The 17671-nt window shown below is 35.4% G+C and overlaps 1 protein-coding gene across 2 annotated transcripts in view; it reads left to right on the top strand.

Moving 5' to 3' along the window:
- The first annotated feature begins 541 nt into the window (after nt 1–541).
- Nucleotides 542–17671, top strand: part of LOC113154117 (hepatic lectin-like) — a 59041-nt gene continuing 41911 nt past the window's right edge. For both annotated transcript variants that reach the window (XM_033326247.1, XM_026348122.1), the window contains exons 1-2: nt 542–592; nt 1221–1322. In XM_033326247.1, the coding sequence (XP_033182138.1) occupies nt 565–592; nt 1221–1322 (130 nt within the window). In that variant the 5' untranslated portion in view covers nt 542–564. The remainder of the gene's footprint in view (nt 593–1220; nt 1323–17671) is intronic.

A 17671-nucleotide genomic window follows, 5' to 3' on the forward strand; every position in this document is an offset into this window, starting at 1 on the left:
AAACTGTCTGTGTGATTTGTTCGATATTGTGACAGTTAAAATAAGTTTGGACCCAAAGATTTAAAAAATAAAAGTAAACTTTAAAATAAGAGACAAACATGAGAAAGGAGGTGGCAGCACGTCCACATATGCTCTGTATTTAAATTTTATTGTTAAATATGAAACATTTGTGTTTCAAACTAAATAAAAAACATCAGCATCTGGTTTGTGACCGTATAATCTAAATTAAAGTTGCACTTAAAGAAGAATTCAAATATCTGATCTCGGGGAAGTAGAGTCTCCTTATCTTTCTACAGTATCGCTGAGTCTGAGTTTTTTTGTTAAACCACTAAACTGTGAATGTTGAAGTGTCTAAAACTGTCGTTCACTCAGAGTTAGAGTGACAGACGTTGAAGCTGCACATCGAAAACAACAGTGGAGGAAAGTTAAAGGTGAGTTTTAAATAGGATTTGATGTTTCTCCATTTTCATCTGTACAAATAGTTTTGATTTAATTAGAATCTGTGAAATGTGTGAGAATAAATAAATGTTTTTGTTTCCTCATCGACTGACATCACTGAGCACGATGAGCCGCTCACAGAGCTACAGAGAAGGTAGGAGGAGAAATGAACATCCACTCAATGTGGATTTGACAAATGTGATGGTTTGAAGGCGTCTGCTGGTTTAAATGTTTCCATAAATACAATAAAGGTTTGATAAAGACTTTAATTAGACTGTCTAACCCCCAGATACAGTACTGTGTGTTTTAAATCAGACTTCTCCATCTGACGTACAGAACCAGCATCATGTCGTTCAAAGTGATAAATAATTTATAGAAAAGAGTGGGAGCTCAGTTTATTAAGAGATAAACATGAAGTATCTGAAGTATTTCTGGTCTGGTTATAATTCAGATCGACCTGTTTTACCATCGATAACACGAAAGATTTTAACTGCAGGAGATTAATCACAGGAAGGAAAGAAAGATGATAAACAACTGAATGAAGTGGTTTAAAGGAGGAAATGAACACGATGAAAACATGTTTGTTGAGTTAATGAAATGAGATGAATTTTTAAATCCAGTTTAATTCAATTATATTTTATTTGTATTGTTGACAAATCACAACAGACGTCATCTCAAGACTCTTTACAGTGTTCAAGGTTTAAGACCTTACTAAATAGAACTGTACACAGAATTATATAGAAAACTCAACAACCTCTCCGTCTCCTCTAAATGTTCAACAGGTGAAGCTCCTGACAGAAGGTCAAAGGTCACATCAGAGAGAGTGGCCCTGCTGGTTCTCAGTGCTCTGCTGGCAGCTGCTCTTATTGTTATTTACCGTCTCTGTGAGTTTCTACACTTTTATTCATGTTTTATCATCAAAACCTTCATCTAGTGGAGTTTATATTAAAAGTATCATCACTATGATTCATCTTTAACACAGACGTTTATCAGTGTTTATTATAAATAACTTTAATGACGTCTTTCTTTTTTAATCAGCTTTTGAATATTTCAACACCAAGAAAACTCTGAAGGATGAAAATGAAGCTCTGAGGAAAAATCTCTCAGGTTAAAAGTTTGAAACTGTCCAGAGGTTCAGTTTTTAAGTCTCACAGTCACCAGGTCACTTTAACATGAGACACATTTTTTATTGTAACCCTCTACAGTCATTTATTTTCCAACAATCTCTCTTTATTTTTTCTGATCAGCTCATTTGATTGAAGTGTTAAAGATTATTGTCACATTTGTGTTTTTTTTTCAGTATCAATAACTTTAATGTCGTTTCAGACAATCTCCAAATTCTGAAGGATGAAAATGAAGCTCTGAAGAAAAATCTCTCAGGTTTGAAACTGTCACAATAAAATCTTCTTTATTCTTTTTCTCTTTCATAAAAGACAAAGTGCAAGATAGTTTTGTTTTGGGATTTTATTGCTAGATTTAAGTGCAGAGAAGGTTGTGGAAGAGTTTTCAGCAAGTTTTTGAAAGTTGAGAGTGATGCAGCTCAGTGTGCAGAGGTGAGGAGGTTGTTTCACCATCGAGGAACCACAGAAATGAAGAGTTTAAACTGGGATCATTTGAGATAATGGGACCACAAGACTTTGTTCACTTGCAGAGCACAGTGAGGGTTCTAGACCAGGATGAGGGAGTTCAGGTAGGACGGTGCTGTTGAGTTGACTTTGAACACGATGCAGCAGCTACAGGAAGTCAGAGATCTGAAGACTTTAGTTACTGTTCAGAAAATAAAATCAGATAAACTTAATGAATCCTCTTTTATTAACAGAGAAACTCTGTGAAACTAAACCAGTAACCACGGTTAGTAGTTATGGATTTTTGTTTTCACTTCTGTGTCCTCTGATGCTAAAAAGACAGTGATAGATGACAGATACAGTCAGTGATTTATTCATTTTGTACAAGCTGATTTACTACAGAGTGATAACTGAGAGCTGTGAGACTGGAGGTTTTATCTTGAATCAATAAAAGAGAAACTTCATTTTCTCTGTCTCAACTGCTCAGTTAAAACTAATAAACTTTAACTTCTTAACTGGAAAATTTCTGCTGTTTCCAAATTAAATAATCTTTTAGATAACTGTAATCTTTACTCTAATCTTCTTAAAGATGACACATGTCCAAAGTGTGAAGAAGACTGGGAGCTACATGGAGAAAAGTGTTATTATTTCTCCACCAGGGAATCAACCTGGAACCAGAGCAGAGATGATTGTAGACATGGAGGAGGAGATCTGGTGAAGATAGACAGCAGAGAGGAGCAGGTAGAAAACACTGCAGCAGCTTCACGTTCTCAAATCTGAACATTTTATCATCTCAGCACAGAAAAGTCTCACACAGTCAGTTTCATCAACTCTTCCTGTTCAGTCGTTCCTGGAGCTCAGAGTGAGAGAAAAGATGAACGATGATTATGACACGTTCTGGATCGGACTCACAGACTCACAGGAAGAAGACAAATGGTTGTGGGTGGACGACTCACCACTGAACACAAGGTTTGATTCTTGTGGAAAAATGTTTTGTCCAACATGAAGTCATGAATTTTACTGATGAAGTTTTTTCTGTTCAACATTTCTTAGTTTTTTGTTTTGGAACGACACCCAGCCGGACAACTGGCCAGGAATTAATGGAGAAAACCTCCCTGAAGGAGACGACTGTGTGGTGATGGGAAAGAAATCAGGAGTTGATGACCTGAAGTGTTGGTTTGATGTATTCTGTAAAGATCCATACAAAAGTATTTGTGAGAAATCAGCTGAAACTGGACGAGTCACACGAGTCTGAAATCCAGTTCAACTTGAGTCAGAATGTGGAGCAAAGATACTGTTGGTAAAACTAAAAATATTAAAGGGCAAAACCTCCACAGACATGTTTTAATTCTCAGTTTTAAGTATGGCATGTTGGCAAAATTTAGGCTACTTCTTATTCTTTATTTTAAAATTACAAATAACATGGACACGATGAAGAGTCTGTTCTTAGTGTTTGTTACCTGGATGCTTCAAATTTCCACAACACATTTCTGTTTTTTTTAATGAACCATAATTTGTTCTGAACAAGTGTCAAATATTTTACTTACGTCATTCTTCAAATTAAAACAGGGGTCTCAAACTCAATTTCTCTGGGGGCCGCGGGAAGCAGAGTCGGGTTGAGGCTGGGCCGCGTCAGGTTTTCCACAAGAAAAGCTTTTTAAAAAAAATTATTATCTTCTCAAATCTATTTATTTTTATTTTTTAATATAAAATAACATGAAAAATAAATAAACACATTAAAAAGTAATAAGAAAATAAATCAGTAATAAATACAAATAATAATAATAATTAGATTTCTCTAGTCGGTGATTATATGTGGTTTCTTCAGTCTTCTATATCTGCCTTATACAGATTCAAATGTCTGTATTAACAGTTCTTTAACCTTTAACCTTCTTCTGAACATGAATTGAACATTGAAGAACATCAGCTCTTCTTCTCTTGTCTACTCTTTGCTGCTACAGACCTGGCAGCTCTTCTTCTCCCATAATTGAGCCACATTTGTCTTGAGGGAGGAAGCAGCTGAGACCCTCAGTGTGGTTTGAAGATGATCATCAGTAAGTCTGGACCTGTACTTGGACTTGTTGAAGTTCAGCTCAGGGAAGCTGGAGGTCAATTCGTTTAAAAACTGCAAATAGTGCGATGCAAATAAAAACAATGAGCCACAAATAGTGGTGCGACCCTAATTGGTCCGGGTTACCGGGGATTGTTATTGCCGATGGACAGGTGTCTCTATTAAAATAATTAAATAACAATAAAAACCTAATTTAACTTTAATATGTAATTTATTAATTGGGGGATTTTTGTCATGTAATAAATGACTGATGCTGAGAACAAACACTGAATTAACCCGTTTGTTATTGATTAATAAATGTGAGCCACAACAGCCTGGGTTTTCTTTATATTGGGTAATAAACTCTGTTTAAACTGTCTCATTTGTTGTTTTTATTATCAATTTACAACTTCAAGACGTTAAAAACTGAATTTCTGATAAATGTTTGGATACCAATGATCCTTTATAAACACAATTGGTGTAGTTTATTAGATCTAACTTAACAACAAACAACACACAAAACTACAAACGGATATTTAAAAAAACAAACATCTAATAGATTTTACAAAAACAAGAAAACTAAATTCTACAAGGACACTTAGGAGCTTAATATAATTCAAACATTTCTCCAAAGTGGATAAAGTTCATTACTGAAAACGAAAATAATCATAAATGACCAGAAGGTGGCGTTTTTTAAATTTAAAATCAGATTTTGATAAGTAAAGTATTCTCTCCATCTTGATTCTGACAGAAGTTTCTTTTTCCACTGAAAACTATAAAGTCTAATAGACGGATGGTCACTTGGTGGTAAAATGACAGATGACTCTACACTGTTGTTAATTTAAAAGTCCTGAAAACAGGAAAGAAACATTAAATATGAGTTCCAAGTATCACATATATGTAGAAAAAACAGGCGTCGTCTGGTGGACACAGTCCATCATTTAATTTGTTAGCTGTAGTCATTTGGTGATTCTGGTGCAATCTGATTTCATGATTCATACACATTCACTGTTCATGTACTGTTCTTTGGTTGTGTAAAGCTGCTTTGTGACAATGTCAATTGTAAAAAGCGCTCTACAAATAAAATTGAATTGAATTGATTGGCCATACTCATTCATTTGTCCTTCGCCTATGCAGCAGTCTAGATGCCAAGGCCACAGAAAACAGTTTTTCAGTGAGGCTATTCAGAAAAAAAGTCTTCAATTTGCTAAGTATTGCACTCTGGAGCAATGGATGGAGGTCATGTGGTCTGAAGCATCCAGATTTCCCCTGTTACAGAATGATGGGAGCATCAGGGTAAGATAAGAGGCAGGGGAAGTGATGCACCCATCATGACCAGTGTGTACAGTACAAGCCTGTGGGGGCAGTGCTATGATCTGGGGCTGCTGCAGTTGGTCAGGTTTAGGTTCAGCAACGTTATGTGTCCAAAGAATGAGGTCAGCTGACGACCTGAATATACTGAAGGACCAGTTTATTACATCAGTGGATTTCTTCTTCTCTGATGACACAAGCATATTATAAGATGACAATACCAGGAATCATCGGGCTCAAATTGTAAAAGACTGGTTTCAGGAAGCAGGACATAGTTATTTCACACATGGATAGACCACAATAGAGTCCAGACCTTAATCCTATTGAGAATCATTAGGATGTGCTGGCGAAGACAGTGGTCCGACTCTCCCATCATCAAAACAAGATATTGGCAAAAAATGAATGCAGCTCTGGACGAGAATAAATGTTGTGACATTTCAGAATCTTATTGAAACGATGTCACGATGACTGTGTGTCTATTTTTGAATGCGCAGCATATAAAATTTCCTGTTGTTGATCCAAGACCTGAACTAATCAGATCTTAGATAAGATGAGAACCAGACATTTCCCATGATGCCCTGAGGTCTTACAGTCAACTGCTGCACGTTGCTCCAAAATCTGAAGCCACATCGGTCTCGGATTGTTTGAAGTTAGTTTATATTTCATTTTAGTTAGTTTTGTATTAATATCACGTTTACTTCTTTATTCACACTCACACAACTGTAGAGTCTGTTCTTAAAGCCTAAGTTACCTTTATGATGTTTAATAAACCACGTTCAACCTTAAACTGTTTCATTTGTTTTGTTGTAAATTTCTAACTTCAAGTTAAATAAATAAATAAAAACAGTCTGTGTGATTTGTTAGATGTTTTGACAGTTAAAATAAGTTTAAAAAATACAACTAAACTTGAGAAAAAGAGACAAACATGAGAGAGGAGGTGGCAGCACGTCCACATCTGCTCTGTATTTAAATTTTATTGTTAAACATAAAACATTTGTGTTTTAAACTAAATACAAAACATCAGCATCTGGTGTGTGACTGTTTTATCTAAATTAAAGTTGCACTTAAAGAAGAATTCAAATATAAAAAGTCTTATTTTGGGGAAGTAGAGTCTCCTTATCTTTCTACAGTATCGCTGAGTCTGAGTTTTTTCGTTAAACCACTAAACTGTGAATGTTGAAGTGTCTGAAACTGTCGTCACTCAGAGTTAGAGTGACAGACGTTGAAGCTGCACATCGAAAACAACAGTGGAGGAAAGTTAAAGGTGAGTTTTAAATAGGATTTGATGTTTCTCCATTTTCATCTGTACAAATAGTTTTGATTTTATTAGAATCTGTGAAATGTGTGAGAATAAATAAATGTTTTTGTTTCCTCATCGACTGACATCACTGAGCACGATGAGCCGCTCACAGAGCTACAGAGAAGGTAGGAGGAGAAATGAACATCCACTCAATGTGGATTTGACAAATGTGATGGTTTGAAGGCGTCTGCTGGTCTAAATGTTTCCATAAATACAATAAAGGTTTGATAAACACTTTAATTAGACTGTCTAACCCCCAGATACAGTACTGTGTGTTTTAAATCAGACTTCTCCATCTGACGTACAGAACCACCATCATGACGTTCAAAGTGATAAATAATTTATAGAAAAGAGTGGGAGCTCAGTTTATTCAGAGTTAAACATGAAGTATCTGAAGTATTTCTGGGCTGGTTATAATTCAGATCGACCTGTTTTACCATCGATAACACGAAAAGTTTTAACTGCAGGAGATTAATCACAGGAAGGAAAGAAAGATGATAAACAACTGAATGAAGTGGTTTAAAGAAGGAAATGAACACGATGAAAATGTGACAAATCTGCAAAAAGACTGTCTGTGTTTAAAACATATTAAAGACAATAAGTAAACTATCTCATTACTGTCTAGTAAAAACATGCACAGTGTCTTGTTTTAATTCATGGTTTGAGGTAATAACTATTTTTAAATCCAGTTTAATTCAATTATATTTTATTTATATAGTGACAAAATACAACAGACGTCATCTCAAGACTCTTTACAGTGTTCAAGGTTTAAGACCTTACTAAATAGAACTGTACACAGAATTATAAAGAAAACTCAACAACCTCTCCGTCTCCTCTAAATGTTCAACAGGTGAAGCTCCTGACAGAAGGTCAAAGGTCACAGCAGAGAGAGTGGCCCTGCTGGTTCTCAGTGCTCTGCTGGCAGCTGCTCTTATTGTTATTTACCGTCTCTGTGAGTTTCTACACTTTTATTCATGTTTTATCATCAAAACCTTCATCTAGTGGAGTTTATATTAAAAGTATCATCACTATGATTCATCTTTAACACAGACGTTTATCAGTGTTTATTATCAATAACTTTAATGACGTCTTTCTTTTTTAATCAGCTTTTGAATATTTCAACACCAAGAAAACTCTGAAGGATGAAAATGAAGCTCTGAGGAAAAATCTCACAGGTTAAAAGTTTGAAACTGTCCAGAGGTTCAGTTTTTAAGTCTCACAGTCACCAGGTCACTTTAACATGAGACACATTTTTTATTGTAACCCTCTACAGTCATTTATTTTCCAACAATCTCTCTTTATTTTTTCTGATCAGCTCATTTGATTGAAGTGTTAAAGATTATTGTCACATTTGTGTTTTTTTCAGTATCAATAACTTTAATGTTGTTTCAGACAATCTCCAAACTCTGAAGGATGAAAATGAAGCTCTGAAGAAAAATCTCTCAGGTTTGAAACTGTCACAATAAAATCTTCTTTCATAAAAGACAAAGTGTAAGATTTTTTTGTTTTGGCATTTTATTGCTAGATTTAAGTGCAGAGAAGGTTGTGGAAGAGTTTTCATCAATTATTTGAAAGTTGAGAGTGATGCAGCTCAGTGTGCAGAGGTGAGGAGGTCGTTTCACCATCGAGGAACCACAGAAATGAAGAGTTTAAACTGGGATCATTTGAGATAATGGGACCACAAGACTTTGTTCACTTGCAGAGCACAGTGAGGGTTCTAGACCAGGATGAGGGAGTTCAGGTAGGTCGGTGCTGTTGAGTTGACTTTGAACACGATGCAGCAGCTACAGGAAGTCAGAGATCTGAAGATTTTAGTTACTGTTCAGAAAATAAAATCAGACAAACTTAATGAATCCTCTTTTATTAACAGAGAAACTCTGTGAAACTAAACCAGTAACCACGGTTAGTAGTTATGCATTTTTGTTTTCACTTCTGTGTCCTCTGATGCTAAAAAGACAGTGATAGATGACAGATACAGTCAGTGATTTATTTATTTTGTACAAGCTGATTTACTACAGAGTGATAACTGAGAGCTGTGAGACTGGAGGTTTTATCTTGAATCAATAAAAGAGAAACTTCATTTTCTCTGTATCAACTGCTCAGTTAAAACTAATAAACTTTAACTTCTTAACTGGAAATTTTCTGCTGTTTCCAAATTAAATATTCTTTTGGATAACTGTAATCTTTACTCTAATCTTCTTAAAGTTCACACATGTCCAAAGTGTGAAGAAGGCTGGGAGCTACATGGAGGAAAGTGTTATTATTTCTCCACCAGGGATTCATCCTGGTACCAGAGCAGAGATGATTGTAGACGTGGAGGAGGAGATCTGGTGAAGATAGACAGCAGAGAGGAGCAGGTAGAAAACACTGCAGCAGCTTCATGTTCTCACATCTGAACATTTTATCATCTCAGCCCAGAAAAGTCTCACACAGTCAGTTTCATCAACTCTTCCTGTTCAGTCGTTCCTGGAGCTCAGACTGAGAAAGAAGATGGACTATGTTTATGACAAGTTCTGGATCGGACTCACAGACTCAAAGGAAGAAGACAAATGGTTGTGGGTGGACGACTCACCACTGAACACAAGGTTTGATTGTTGTGGAAAAATGTTTTGTCAATGTCCAACATCAAGTCATCAATTTTACTGATAAATTCTTTTCTGTTCAACATTTCTTAGTTTTTTGTTTTGGAACGACACCGAGCCGAGCAACGGGCAAGGAAGTAATGTTGAAGTCCGTGAAGGAGAGGACTGTGTGGTTATGGGAAGGAAATCAGGAGCTGATGACCTGAAGTGTTGGTTTGATGTATCCTGCAAAATACCTTACAAAAGTATTTGTGAGAAATCAGCTGAAACTAGACGAGTCTGAAATCCAGTTCAACTTGAGTCAGAATGTGGAGCAAAGATACTGTTGGTAAAACTGATGGAAAATAGAATAAGAGCTCACAATCAATAAAGATACCAACCAGATATGTTTTAAGTTTAAATAAAACTTTGAATTCAATGTTTTGTATTAATATCACGTTTACTTCTTTATTCACACTCACACAACTGTAGAGTCTGTTCTTACAGCCTAAGTTACCTTTATGATGTTTAATAAACCACGTTCAACCGTAAACTGTCTCATTTGTTCTGTTGTTGTAAATTTCTAACTTCAAGTTCCCTGAAAAACATCTGGATACATCTGATCCTGAATAAAAACTGTCTGTGTGATTTGTTCGATATAGTGAAAGTTAAAATAAGTTTGGACCCAAAGATTTAAAAAATAAAACAAATTTTTAGAAAAACATGAGAAAGGAGGTGGCAGCACGTCCACATCTGCTCTGTATTTAAATTTTATTGTTAAACATAAAACATTTGTGTTTCAAACTAAATAAAAAGCATCAGCATCTGGTTTGTGACTGTTTTATCTAAATTAAAGTTGCAGTTAAAGAAGAATTCAAATATAAAAAGTCTTATTTTGGGGAAGTAGAGTCTCCTTATCTTTCTACAGTATCGCTGAGTCTGAGTTTTTTTGTGAAACCACTAAACTGTGAATGTTGAAGAGATGGGGAAGAAAGGAGGAGCTGTTGACCTCAAGTGTTGGTTTGATAGATCCTGTAAAGATCCTCAGAAATGTATTTGTGAGAAATCAGCTGAAACTGGACGAGTCACACGAGTCTGAAATCCAGTTCAACTTGAGTCAGAATGTGGAGCAAAGATACTGTTGGTAAAACTGAAAATATTAAAGGGCAAAAACTCCACAGACATGTTTTAATTCTCAGTTTTAAGTATGGCATGTTGTCAAAATTTAGGCTACTTCTTATTCTTTATTTTAAAATTACAAATAACATGGACATGATGTCCATGATGTCTGTTCTCAGTGTTTGTTACCTGGATGCTTCAAGTTTCCACAACACATTTCTGTTTTTTTTAATGAACCATAATTTGTTCTAAACTAGTGTCAAATATTTTACTTACGTCATTTTTCACATTAAAATTATTAAATAACAATAAAAAACGAATTTAACTTTAAAATGTAATTTATTAATTGAGGAATTTTTGTCATTCAATAAATGACTGATGCTGAGAACAAACACTGAATTAACCAGTTTGTAATTGATTAATAAATGTGAGCTACAACAGCCTGGTTTTTCTTTATATTGGGTAATAAATTCTGTTTAAACTGTCTCATTTGTTGTTTTCTCAATTTACAACTTCAAGACATTAAAAACTGTGTCTGAAACATGTTTGGATACCAATGATCCTTAATAAACACAACTGGTGTAGTTTATTAGATCTAACTTAACTACTTCAATTATCATGTTGTTAAAATAAATGTTCTATATAACAACACTTAAATACAGTAAATGAATAGACTGTGATGCAGGATGTGAAAAGTTTCCATGGATTTGTTCCTGCTGTAGAAACAAACAACACACAAAACTACAAATAGATATTAAAAAAAACAAGAAAACTAAATTCTACAAGGACACTTAGGAACTTAATATATTTCAAACATTTATCCAAAGTAGATTAACTCCAGTACTGAAAACGAAAATAATCATAAATGACCAGAAGGTGGCGTTTTTTATACTTAAAATCTGATTTTAACAACTAGAGTCTTCTCTAAATCTTGATTCTGACAGAAGTCTCTTTTTCCACTGAAAACTATAAAGTCTAAGAGACTGATGGTCACTTGGTGGTAAAATGACAGATGACTCTACAATGTTGTTATTTTAAAAGTCCTGAAAACAGGAAAGAAACATTAAATATGAGTTCCAAATATCACACATAAGTAGAAAAGGCGCCGTCTGGTGAACACAGTTCATCATTTAATTTGTTAGCCGTAGTCATTTGGTGATTGGCCTTCCTCATTCATTTGTCCCTCGACTATGCAGCAGTTTAGATGCCAAGGCCACAAAAAACAGTTTTTCAGTGAGGCTATTTAGAAAAAAAGTCTTCAATTTGCTAAGTATTGCACTCTGGAGCAATGGATGGAGGTCATGTGGTCTGACGCATCCAGATTTACCCTGTTACAGAATGATGGGAGTATCAGGGTAAGAAGAGAGCCAGAGGAAGTGATGCACCCATCATGACCAGTGTGTACTGTACAAGCCTGTGGGGGCAGTGCTATGATCTGGGGCTGCTGCAGTTGATCAGGTCTAGGTTCACCAACGTTATGTGTCCAAAGAATGAGGTCAGCTGACGACCTGAATATACTGAATGACCAGGTTATTACATCAGTGGATTTCTTCTTCTCTGATGACACAAGCATATTCTAAGATGACAATACCAGGAATCATCGGGCTCAAATTATAAAAGAATGGTTTCAGGAAGCAGGACACAGTTTTTTCACACATGGATAGACCACAATAGAGTCCAGACCTTAATCCTATTGAGAATCATTAGGATGTGCTGGCGAAGACAGTGGTCCGACTCTCCCATCATCAAAACAAGATATTGGCGAAAAATGAATGCATCTCTGGACGAAAATAAATGTTGTGACATTTCAGAATCTTATTGAAACGATGCCACGATGACTGAATGATGTAATCAAAACGAAAGATTATGCAATGAAATACTAGAGTGTGTGGCTCTATTTTTGAACAGGCAGTGTATTAAACTTCCTGTTGTTGATCCAACACCTGAACTAATCAGATCTTAGATAAGATGAGAACCAGACATTTCCCATGATGCCCTGAGGTCTTACAGTCAACTGCAGCACGTGGCTCCATAATCTGCAGCCACATCGGTCTCGGATTGTTTGAAGTTAGTTTATATTTCATTTTAGTTTATATAAGAAAAAGTGAACCCAGTTTGTTCTGTAAAAACGACACTTCAGTAAAGAAGTTAAAGAACCACCACTTTTAGTAAATGACTTCCAGATTTTCTGCAAGCAAAGCAAACAACACACAGAACTGCAAATAAAGAAAGAAATAAACACCTAACAGAACAAGAAAACAGAATTTTGGAGGAAACTTGGGAACTACTCAAATATAGTTTAATATAATTCAAACCCTTATCCAAAGGAAATAAACTTCATTGTTGTGTAGGAGAAAAAGAGCAACTTCAGTATGAAAGATGATAGGAGATACTAGACAGGACAAGGGTTCATAGATAGGACAGGGGTAGGAGAGGAGTTCTGGGTTACAAGGTCATGAGTGAAAAAACAGACTTGTAGTGGGAATTTATGGTATAAACATTCAGCCTATATGCAGAAGAAATTTATGTCTTCCTTATGGTTCACATATACTTAGTGCCTTAGGAATGTTATCTGGAGGTGGCCCTGAGAAGTATAAGTATGAGGGTTAGAGAGAGGTGGAGCAGAAGACATACATGATTGTGGTGTTTTCTCCATGCCGGCATGTACGCATTAAACTGAGATGGTTCATCACACTGAGTCCTTCCTTGAAGTCTACTAAGATTGAGCAATATATAGAGGAAGAGGAAAATTTTCTACTACAGCTGTAAGAGTCAAAACTATCATTAAAGGAAACTAAGGGGGCATTTTCTAAACTTAAAATCTGAATTTAAATAAAACTTTGAATTTAATGTTTTTTATTAATATCATGTTTACTTCTTTATTCACACTCACACAACTGTAGAGTCTGTTCTTACAGCCTAAGTTACCTTTATGATGTTTAATAAACCACGTTCAACCTTAAACTGTCTCATTTGTTCTGTTTCTGTAAATTTCTAACTTCAAGTTAAATAAATAAATAAAAACTGTCTGTGTGATTTGTTCGATATTGTGACAGTTAAAATAAGTTTGGACCCAAAGATTTAAAAAATAAAAGTAAACTTTAAAATAAGAGACAAACATGAGAAAGGAGGTGGCAGCACGTCCACATCTGCTCTGTATTTAAATTTTATTGTTAAATATGAAACATTTGTGTTTCAAACTAAATAAAAAACATCAGCATCTGGTTTGTGACCGTATAATCTAAATTAAAGTTGCACTTAAAGAAGAATTCAAATATCTGATCTCGGGGATATAGAGTCTCCTTATCTTTCTACAGTATCGCTGAGTCTGAGTTTTTTTGTTAAACCACTAAACTGTGAATGTTGAAGTGTCTAAAACTGTCGTTCACTCAGAGTTAATGTGACAGACGTTGAAGCTGCACATTGAAAACAACAGTGGAGGAAAGTTAAAGGTGAGTTTTAAATAGGATTTGATGTTTCTCCATTTTCATCTGTACAAATAGTTTTTATTTTATTAGAATCTGTGAAATGTGTGAGAATAAATAAATGTTTTTGTTTCCTCATCGACTGACATCACTGAGCACGATGAGCCGCTCACAGAGCTACAGAGAAGGTAGGAGGAGAAATGAACATCCACTCAATGTGGATTTGACAAATGTGATGGTTTGAAGGCGTCTGCTGGTCTAAATGTTTCCATAAATACAATAAAGTTTGATAAAGACTTTAATTAGACTGTCTAACCCCCAGATACAGTACTGTGTGTTTTAAATCAGACTTCTCCATCTGACGTACAGAACCAGCATCATGTCGTTCAAAGTGATAAATAATTTATAGAAAAGAGTGGGAGCTCAGTTTATTAAGAGATAAACATGAAGTATCTGAAGTATTTCTGGTCTGGTTATAATTCAGATCGACCAGTTTTACCATCGATAACACGAAAAGTTTTAACTGCAGGAGATTAATCACAGGAAGGAAAGAAAGATGATAAACAACTGAATGAAGTGGTTTAAAGGAGGAAATGAACACGATGAAAACATGTTTGTTGAGTTAATGAAATGAGATGAATTTTTAAATCCAGTTTAATTCAATTATATTTTATTTGTATTGTTGACAAATCACAACAGACGTCATCTCAAGACTCTTTACAGTGTTCAAGGTTTAAGACCTTACTAAATAGAACTGTACACAGAATTATATAGAAACACAACAACCTCTCCGTCTCCTCTAAATGTTCAACAGGTGAAGCTCCTGACAGAAGGTCAAAGGTCACAGCAGAGAGAGTGGCCCTGCTGGTTCTCAGTGCTCTGCTGGCAGCTGCTCTTATTGTTATTTACCGTCTCTGTGAGTTTCTACACTTTTATTCATGTTTTATCATCAAAACCTTCATCTAGTGGAGTTTATATTAAAAGTATCATCACTATGATTCATCTTTAACACAGACGTTTATCAGTGTTTATTATAAATAACTTTAATGACGTCTTTCTTTTTTAATCAGCTTTTGAATATTTCAACACCAAGAAAACTCTGAAGGATGAAAATGAAGCTCTGAGGAAAAATCTGACAGGTTAAAAGTTTGAAACTGTCCAGAGGTTCAGTTTTTAAGTCTCACAGTCACCAGGTCACTTTAACATGAGACACATTTTTTATTGTAACCCTCTACAGTCATTTATTTTCCAACAATCTCTCTTTATTTTTTCTGATCAGCTTATTTGATTGAAGTGTTAAAGATTATTGTCACATTTGTGTATTTTTCAGTATCAATAACTTTAATGTTGTTTCAGACAATCTCCAAACTCTGAAGGATGAAAATGAAGCTCTGAAGAAAAATCTCTCAGGTTTGAAACTGTCACAATAAAATCTTCTTTATTCTTTTTCTCTTTCATAAAAGACAAAGTGCAAGATAGTTTTGTTTTGGGATTTTATTGCTAGATTTAAGTGCAGAGAAGGTTGTGGAAGAGTTTTCAGCAAGTTTTTGAAAGTTGAGAGTGATGCAGCTCAGTGTGCAGAGGTGAGGAGGTCGTTTCATCATCGAGGAACCAAAGATATGAAGAGTTTAAACTGGGATCATTTGAGATAATGGGACCACAAGACTTTGTTCACTTGCAGAGCACAGTGAGGGTTGTAGACCAGGATGAGGGAGTTCAGGTAGGACGGTGCTGTTGAGTTGACTTTGAACACGATGCAGCAGCTACAGGAAGTCAGAGATCTGAAGACTTTAGTTACTGTTCAGAAAATAAAATCAGACAAACTTAATGAATCCTCTTTTATTAACAGAGAAACTCTGTGAAACTAAACCAGTAACCACGGTTAGTAGTTATGCATTTTTGTTTTCACTTCTGTGTCCTCTGATGCTAAAAAGACAGTGATAGATGACAGATACAGTCAGTGATTTATTTATTTTGTACAGGCTGATTTACTACAGAGTGATAACTGAGAGCTGTGAGACTGGAGGTTTTATCTTGAATCAATGAAAGAGAAACTTAATTTTCTCTGTATCAACTGCTCAGTTAAAACTAATAAACTTTAACTTCTTAAGTGTAAATTTTCTGCTAAATAATCTTTTAGATAACTGTAATCTTTACTCTAATCTTCTTAAAGATGACACATGTCCAAAGTGTAAAGAAGACTGGGAGCTACATGGAGGAAAGTGTTATTATTTCTCCACCAGTAAATCAACCTGGAACCAGAGCAGAGATGATTGTAGACATGGAGGAGGAGATCTGGTGAAGATAGACAGCAGAGAGGAGCAGGTAGAAAACACTGCAGCAGCTTCATGTTCTCACATCTGAACATTTTATCATCTCAGCACAGAAAAGTCTCACACAGTCAGTTTCATCAACTCTTCCTGTTCAGTTCTTCCTGGTGCGCAGACTGAGAGAAAAGATGAACGATGATTATGACGCGTTCTGGATCGGACTCACAGACTCACAGGAAGAAGACAAATGGTTGTGGGTGGACGACTCACCACTGAACACAAGGTTTGATTCTTGTGGAAAAATGTTTTGTCCAACATGAAGTCATCAATTTTACTGATGAAGTCTTTTCTGTTCAACATTTCTTAGTTTTTTGTTTTGGAACGACACCCAGCCGGACAACTGGCCAGGAATTAATGGAGAAAACGTCCCTGAAGGAGAGGACTGTGTGGTGATGGGAAAGAAATCAGGAGTTGATGACCTGAAGTGTTGGTTTGATATACCCTGCCAATGGTCGTATAAAAGTATTTGTGAGAAATCAGCTGAAACTGGACGAGTCACACGAGTCTGAAATCCAGTTCAACTTGAGTCAGAATGTGGAGCAAAGATACTGTTGGTAAAACTAAAAATATTAAAGGGCAAAAACTCCACAGACATGTTTTAATTCTCAGTTTTAAGTATGGCATGTTGGCAAAATTTATGCTACTTCTTATTCTTTATTTTAAAATTACAAATAACATGGAAACGATGAAGAGTCTGTTCTTAGTGTTTGTTACCTGGATGCTTCAAGTTTCCACAACACATTTCTGTTTTTTTTAATGAACCATAATTTGTTCTGAACAAGTGTCAAATATTTTACTTACGTCATTCTTCAAATTAAAACAGGGGTCTCAAACTCAATTTCTCTGGGGGCCGCGGGAAGCAGAGTCGGGTTGAGGCTGGGCCGCGTCAGGTTTTCCACAAGAAAAGCTTTTTAAAAAAAATTATTATCTTCTCAAATCTATTTATTTTTATTTTTTAATATAAAATAACATGAAAAATAAATAAACACATTAAAAAGTAATAAGAAAATAAATCAGTAATAAATACACAAAATAATAATAATAATAATTCGATTTCTCTAGTCGGTGATTATATGTGGTTTCTTCAATCTTCTATATCTGCTGTATACAGATTCAAATGTCTGTATTAACAGTTCTTTAACCTTTAACCTTCTTCTGAACATGAATTGAACATTGAAGAACATCAGCTGTTCTTCTCTTGTCTACTCTTTGCTGCTACAGACCTGGCAGCGCTTCCTCTCCCATAATTGAGCCACATTTGTCTTGAGGGAGGAAGCAGCTGAGACCCTCAGTGTGGTTTGAAGATGATCATCAGTAAGTCTGGACCTGTACTTGGACTTGTTGAAGTTCAGCTCAGGGAAGCTGGAGGTCAATTCGTTTAAAAACTGCAAATAGTGCGATGCAAATAAAAACAATGAGCCACAAATAGTGGTGCGACCCTAATTGGTCCGGGTTACCGGGGATTGTTATTGCCGATGGACAGGTGTCTCTATTAAAATAATTAAATAACAATAAAAACCTAATTTAACTTTAATATGTAATTTATTAATTGGGGGATTTTTGTCATGTAAT

This window comes from Anabas testudineus, chromosome 11, assembly GCF_900324465.2.
Source record: "Anabas testudineus chromosome 11, fAnaTes1.2, whole genome shotgun sequence".
NCBI classification, from domain to species: Eukaryota; Metazoa; Chordata; class Actinopteri; order Anabantiformes; family Anabantidae; genus Anabas; species Anabas testudineus.